This window comes from Oratosquilla oratoria, chromosome 27 (assembly GCF_046742065.1).
Source record: "Oratosquilla oratoria isolate Oo_2021 chromosome 27, ASM4674206v1, whole genome shotgun sequence".
In the NCBI taxonomy this organism is placed as follows: Eukaryota; Metazoa; Arthropoda; class Malacostraca; order Stomatopoda; family Squillidae; genus Oratosquilla; species Oratosquilla oratoria.
Window position 1 is genome coordinate 2594295 of NC_134803.1, and position 8183 is coordinate 2602477.

The 8183-nt window shown below is 41.5% G+C and overlaps 1 protein-coding gene across 1 annotated transcript in view; it reads right to left on the reverse strand.

The window, feature by feature from the left end:
• Nucleotides 1–5284, reverse strand: part of LOC143039857 (rRNA methyltransferase 3, mitochondrial-like) — a 28255-nt gene extending 22971 nt beyond the window's left edge. Inside the window, exon 1 of the mRNA XM_076210116.1 lies at nucleotides 4866–5284. Within this exon, the coding sequence (XP_076066231.1) occupies nucleotides 4866–5212 (347 nt within the window). The 5' untranslated portion in view covers nucleotides 5213–5284. The remainder of the gene's footprint in view (nucleotides 1–4865) is intronic.
• Nucleotides 5285–8183: the final 2899 nt, after the last annotated feature.

An 8183-nucleotide genomic window follows, 5' to 3' on the forward strand; every position in this document is an offset into this window, starting at 1 on the left:
CATATGTGCAATAAGGTTCTGGTTCTCAGTATCAATGTAAGAAGGCGACCAGTATGCCATAAGAATATAAACATCATGCTTCCCTATGGGGCCACTGACATCATAGCAAAATATATGGTAGCCACTTATAGACAAAGGAGTCCAGGAGTACCCAACTGAAAAGTTATCCAAAAATTCTGGGTCTTATATTTGATACTCATGTGATATTCAGCTCAGATATCAAAGACTTGACGGTAAGAATCATCGAGAGAGAGAGAAAAAAAAAAATAATAATAAAAATAAATAAATAAATAAATAATAATAATAATAATTCTTCATTAGTACAGACTTTGGAAAATATAAAGAAATAAATAACTACCAATGAAGTTCAAACACCCAAGAATACACCTTCACAGCATGGCTCCCAACAATCAGCAAATTAAACATAAACAATTTACAAACACTGCGGAATGGAGCACATAGATCATGGGATGCACCAAAACCATCTCATTAAGACACCTTTCAGAAACAAAAATCCTCCCAATAGATATGAAAATGACAGGAACACAGGTATTATTTTCGTTGTACACACCTATGCAATATAGCATTACAAAATTAAATACCAATTTTGTAAATTATTATACATAAACGTAATACACGATTTTCTTGGCAGAAATAAAAAAACAAAAAAAAACCTTGCTACAAGCAAATTTACTAATGAGCAAAGCCACTAGGATACGATATGGACACCATGCCAGTCCTGTCACTATCAGATGCTTTCATGTGGACTGGGTGTTCTCCAACTCCAGGTGACATTAATAAGTGCTGTTACAAAGACAATAGGGCTTCCTTGGACTTTGAGAGAACACGGGGTTCTGCCATCATCTGTTAATTGCCCAAAGTACAATAATAATCTGGCCGTTAGCATCCGTAATGACGATGACCACCTGGATGATCTTTAGAAATTGAGGTACGGAATTACTAAACATTGGTTAGGTTAGATTAGGTAGGTTAGGTTAGAATAGACTAATTTATCATCCTTTCATTTCTTTGACCTCAGCACCTATCAAAACAAACATGGTGTATCATTCAACTGCCACAACTTTGTTCGTTAGAAAATACATTAAACCAACTTTTTTTTTTATTGATTTCTGCCAAGAAAATTGCATATTACATTGATCTACTATAATTTACAACATTAATAATTAATTTTCTACTGCTCTATCGTATAGGTGTGCACAACTAAAATTTTACTGAAACACAATTCTACACCTGAGCCCAAATCAAAGGCCACCCTTTACACTACATCTCTCAATGAATGAATGAATTTATTAACTTTTTGGCGTAAGACCGAGTGCTGGAGTTTGGAGACCATTCAGTGCAAAGAGATATTGAATCTACTGATATGGAGGACTCAGGATATAAATATGGTTAAAATAAGTTCTTGTTTGACTTAAGATTTATATTTTTCAAAAACCCATATACCCGCTCTAGTGGAGCATTTTCCCCTAAAATTTTTGTGAGGCCGAGGGACCTGACCTCTACTACATCTCCCAAGCACCACCAACAGAACACAGCAAAAAAGTACAAACAGCATACTACTCAAACATCTACCACAACTTACCACCTAAACCATTCAAAACATTGACACAGAAGCATGTTCACAATCAGATAACTAAACAAGCCCTTCAAGAAAAACCATCAAACTCAATATTTCAACAACCCCCATATAAATGTCCCACAGATCCCTCACACACCAGACAAGAACCATACTAGCATGCCTGCACTCTGGACACCATAAGAACATAAAAGCAGAGGAGACTGCAAGAGACAATAAGGCCTACACTATGTAGTTCCATGTCCATTACCACTTATCCCTACCATTCATTATCAAGAACCAATACAGAATAGACCCGGCCAGACTCAAACTGCCTTAGATGTCACAACCACACAGAATTTTTATTTAGATTTTTTATTTTACTATATAATCATTTTCCATGCAATTCAAGCCAATAACCAGTTCAAATGACATTATCAACAAATGTAAGGAATATAGACTGAATCAGAGGTAATAACATACCAAGGATTACTCAAAAAAGCCCAATAAGGGGCCTATTAATTATTTATATCACCACGCTAATAATACCCTGCCAACAACACAATATCTCTTCCCTGGAAGTCTTATGGTCCTGACCAATGTTTGTTGCTGGTTTCCTGGAGCCCATGGGTCTTCTACATGAGAGACCAGGCACAACAGTTTGATTGATATAAAGTCCCTAGAAATGTTACAATACACCTGGTTGAAAGCCCGGGTTTTGTTCCAGTATCATGCAAATACATTTTTAATTCATTTTTTTTCTCATCTGAATTTTTTTTTCAACGGAATGGTTACATTAGGTAAAGTTAAATTGATAGTTTAGTTGTGCATAGTGTTATTTTTAGTATATATTTTACAAACAATTCATGCCAATACCCAGAACAAATTATTTAATCAACAAATTACTCAGTCTCACTAATTGCCGAACATACATACATACATATACCAAGGCTTTTTCCCCCTTCCAAGGGAGGTAGCCAAAAAGGGAAAGGCATAAAAACACTCCCACCCATTTCATCCCTAAAAACACTCCACACCCCTCCCACCCTTCCTCTCATCTGAGCACCTCCTGGATGACGGGTCATCCCTGCACCCTGCCCACCGCCCTGGGTCAGAAGCAGTGTCGCAGGACACAGCACATCCACAGCAAGGCCGCTTCATTTAATCGGCGACCCCCCCCTCTCCGTCCCCCCTTGCATATAAGGAGAGGACGGGGAGAAATCCCTTCGGGCTGCGTCAAAACTCACTCACACACACTACCCCACCCCCACCCCCCCCCGCCCATTTCTCCCCATGCAGTCACAACATCATCCATATACAACCATTCTCCACTCACCTCTGTCTTCCGTCCTCTCCCTTCCTTCCTCAACAGACATTCCCCTCTTCCCCAAAGCCCCCTTCACCCCATCCATCCACCTCATCCTAGGACGTCCCCTCATGTTCACTCCCTCCACATCTGCCTTCCATACCTCTTTTACTAGTCTTTCTTCACTCATTCTTTCCATGTGTCCAAACCATCCTAATATTCTTTCATCAACCCTCTCTCCCAAATCCTTTTTCACCCCTGTTCTCCTCCTCACCTCCTCATTTCTCACTCTATCTAGCCTAGTAACCCCCACCATACTTCTCAGACACCTCATCTCAAACACATTCAAACTCCTTCTCTCTTCTTCTCTTATGTTCCACGTTTCTGCCCCATACAGTGCTGTTGGCACAATCACTCCTTCATACAGTCTCCTCTTCGCATCCATTCCCAAATGTCTATTTCTCATTACACTCTTTAAACCACCAAGGCATTTACTCGCTTCTCTCAATCTACATTCTACCTCCACCTTCACTCCACCTTTTCCTGCTACACTTGCACCCAAGTATCTAAAACTATCCACTTCCTCCAGTCGCTCTCCCTTAATGTTCACTTCCAGTCTACTGCCACTTTCACCCCTTGTACATCTCATCACCTTACTTTTACCCACATTTATCTTTAGCTTTCTTCTATCACATACTCTCCCAAACTCTGCCACCAGCTTCCTCAATCCCTCCTCTGACCCTGCCACAAGCGCAGTGTCGTCCGCAAACAACAGCTGGCTCACCTCCCACTTTTCTCCATTTTCTTTAACCATCTCCAATCCCTGACTCACTACCCTAGCATTCACCTCTCGCACCACCCCATCCATGTATAAGTATAATTGCCGAACAAAACCGATAAAAGCCGAACAAACCAACTAAACCCAAACAAGGACGGTTTTTGCTCAATTGCACACTTCTATATATATATGGTTGCATTATTTGAACTATTTTCTTTAAAATATGTGATTTCCATGTAATATCAAATATGATCAAAGTTGTTTTTATCCAGCCCGTCCCCAATGATCATTGGTGGTATGGATCAAACGTCACTCTATTAAGTTTCTTACTATTGTATTATTAGTGTAATAGACTGCATATAGTTGAATTATTTCAACTCTTTTCTTTAAAACGTGTGTTTTTCTTATAATTTGACCAAAGAGAAGTTATGTTTTTAGCTTCTGCAAAGTTACCGACTGGTGGTTACAAATTTACCGCTAGCCTGCCATCTATGTTCAGCGAGTGCAGATTATCACTGAGCGTCAGGGTTGCCAGATTGGCGTTTTAATGCCAAATTTTGCATTTTTGGCATGTTTTTACTGTGTTTGGCAGGAAAATTTGTAGGGTGGCATTTTTGGGGGGCATTTTTAAATACCCGGTCATGATTAGAGATCATTCTATTACTTGTATCAAGAATTAAATGATGATGTATATGGCTGGACGCATCATAGCTGTGGTCGGTAATTTAGCAGAGGATAAAAACGTAACTTCTCTTTGATCATATTACATGGAAATCACACATTTTAAAGAAAATATTTCAAATAATGCAACCATATATATATAGAAGTGTGCATTTGAGCAACACTGTCTTTGTTTGGGTTTTGTTGGTTTGTTCGGCTTTTATCGGTTTTGTTCGGCAAATAGCGAGACCCTAAATTACTTGAATAACAACTGTATGAAATATTGACAGATTCACAGGCAAGTATATACCGGTAACAATATACTAGGGAAAACACATTGTTCCATTGAGTCCCTTAGGTTATGTGATAGGAGCAATTGAACAACATACATTTCATGTTAAATATCCGAGCTTGCGTGATTCTAGAATCTTTACAAGAGCCCCTCATATATATTAAAAACTACATACTGGGTCAACTTTAGTTCAATCCAAGACAAACGATCATTAGGCCATTAATGAGCTTCACAATTCTTATTCTGCACTTACTTTGTTTTGAGGTCTATCTTCATAACAGTCTCATATTTGATGTCTGGCTTGTATTTTGCTATATCCTTGCCTATTTCAGCCACTGGAGTCTCTGACAATTTTGGTTTCTGGTCAATATAATTTCTCTTAGTCTTAGCTTTGGATTGGTTCAGAGATGTAACTACTGCTGCATTGATATATTCCTCAACGGATTTTGATGATTCATATTCATTTAGTGGCGGATGTACTTTAATAGGTGTACGTCTGAACGTTCTGTAGTTTCTTTGAAGTATATTGTTGTGCGACACAAATTCTCTATTGAAACATGCCAATCGCAGTAACTGTGTAGTTTTCATGAAGGCCGCCATCGTACGTTCTTCACCGAATCTGTAAACAAATTTGGTGCAGACGAAAGATTTTAGAAAGGCCGAGGCTATTCCCACCGTGACGTAATAACGAGCGGCGCGATATTGGCCGCATTGTCACAGCGCGAACATTTCGAGGAAATATGATCGTAGCTGCCGTGACCGTTACAGTGTGCACAATAAACCTTACGGGGCTGTGGTGAATAGAGTCCCCCACATGTGTGTCTACGCGACATTTTTGCTTATAATACCGTCGCTGCAGAAATGGGATGGACAAGGAATGTATATATATGTTGTGTAGAAACAGCTGGCCTTCGTCCTTATATTACTATTGTGTAGATTAAGTCCATATTACGCCTGTACCACAAACATTTGTATCCTCATGCCGAGCCATGTTTCGGTGAGGCTGGGTCATTTGCTGCTTTAGCGTACGCCGGCTGTGTATATAAGGAGCCAGGTTTTGGTATCCATGGGAAGTTCTCTACAGCGCTTGTAACTCAGCGGATCGCGACTCAAGGCCACGCGGTAAACTTTGCGGTCGGATCGCCTCGGAGCTCGACCGCCCGACCCAGCCTAGGTCGACACTCGCACTAACCATAATAAAAACCATCAAGCTCACTCGAGCTTTATTCACTCCCTCGTCACCATAGTCCAAATAACGTTCACGTAATGCTACATGGGTGACCCCCGGTGTTTTTTACGCTAGTGCACCCAGCCCTGTAGGTTTTGTGATACAGTTCGACCTCCGCCGCCATACGCAATGGCCGTCCAACTACCACCATTTATCTACGACATTGGCCTCTGGCTCACACACATTGGCGCATGTTGGTCCACCCAACGATCCCCAAGTGACCGACCAATACAAGTTCCGGCTTACCGTTGCGGCCCTTCCATCACAGATTGCGGCGCGAATTTCTCCACTCCTAACCGATCCACCGAGCACGAACGTGCACGATACCCTCAAGAATGCGCTCACACAATCATGTGGTAGGACCAAAGAACTAGCCATGGAGGAACTATATAATATTACGACGGCGGTAGGGTCTCAATGTTTCTAGCGCGTATGAAGGACCTCAATCGCGCGGCCGACAGGCCCATGTCCGACGAATTAGTCATGTACCGCCACAGGCAATTATTGCCATCTCAGGGCGTCCCAAACGGCTATCGACGTCACGGATATAGAAGATTACTCTAAGAAGGCAGGCAAGATTTTCCACGCGGTCGCTCCTCGACGTTGCAGCAGTGTGTGACCATGCACGGACGGTGTCGAGTAACCCTTCTAATGTGAGTGATCGATTGTACAAGGTGGACAACTGCGAGTAATTTTGTGTGCGGTGCTAATTCCAGTGGTCCTGGTAACGCTAGAGGGCGCAACTGTACGCCTCAGGCTTCACCGGTGGGCGCCTTGGACGCACGCCTAGCGCGTGTCGAGGGCCTGCTCGAGCAGCTTTTCCTAGAAAGGGGCACGCGTGTCCCAACTCCTCCCTCACAATGTCACACGTACTGTTTCTATCACGCCACGTTAGGACGCGAGACTAGAAACTGTAGCCCTCCGTGCACTTGGTTCAAGCAACAGTCATGGACACGGGGGACGGGAAACGCAGCAAGCGGGAGGCAATTGCGTCTCCCACTTCCCTGCAGGCTATGCCGATGGCCTTTCCCTCAGGCCTACGACCCAACGCACCCACGTGTAGTATGATACATATAATTACGTACAACATTGTACAAGTATTATATATTGTACTTGCGAAATGTTCAATTGTGGCTGTATTTTTCCATTGCACAATTGTCATAGAAGTTATTGTATATTGATGATGTTATTGTCATTGTACATTTATTATTGTATATTGTACATATGTAATAGGAACCAAGTGTTCATTTTGAGCGTGTACGTTTCCCGCCAAAGGGAGTGTGGTCGCGTCGCTTAGCGTCAGTCGTGATCTAGCTTACAAAGCGACAGCACGCTCGTTTTTGTAGTGCTTATATCTAATACAAAATTTCCGTTATTGCATTATTTGACTGTTTCATTGGCCACCCCAATACATATGGTGGCAACGGATAAACAATTCAGTGTCTAAGTGTTTTGTGTGAATTGAACTTTGTGTGGAACGATCGTATTTCGATGTGAATTTTGAAAAAAATTGCCGGCCGGTGATATCGCATTTGTTGGCGTTTGTGCTTCTCTCCCATTTTTTCTTTCCAGCCAGGTGATTTTTTCAGTGATAATGGAACTATTCATACCTTTCCCTTGAACATTTTGTGCGTAATTAGGCGCAGGAACATTTTTCTCTGAGTGCACCAGGTAATTTATTTTTGTTCCCGAATGCTTTCCCGTTGGCGTCGGCGTTTAAACGTTCATCGATATCATCTGCGTTTATCACTGGATCGTCTTGTGTTCCTGTGTGTATCGGCGGTAATTTGGGCCCTGGATGGTGAAGGATTTTGGACAGACAGAATTATACCTGCGCATTCTTCACATCGGCCGGTATTCGTCGTTCGCTGAATTCTATAGTGACATTCGTCTCCTTTTACAGTGCATTATTATGGCTTGTACATGATTCTTGTTTATATATATTTATTTCTTATGACAGGCCATATTGTGTTTCCTGTTTATAATGAAATAATTGGTCATTGGTTCTTTGTCTGGCAAGATGGCCACTTTGGTTGGCGTTCACGGCGGCCTTGTGATGGCGTCATAATCATGATCCCTTTTCCTTAAGATCTAGTATCGTTACCCCTATGCGGTACAGTTTTCCCTTGTTTATAGTTATTAGAGAATTTTGGTAATTATATAATTTTGGTAATTACGCAATTCTGGTAATTACGTAATTTTGGTAATTACGTGGCTTAATTGTGAATCATATATTTTGTATTAATAACGCTCTTGCTGTGTGTATTAGAGCGAACATTATTGCTTAAGTTCTTTCAGGTGATCCATTCTTCCAATTCGGAGAGTGTATTCATTGCAATCACC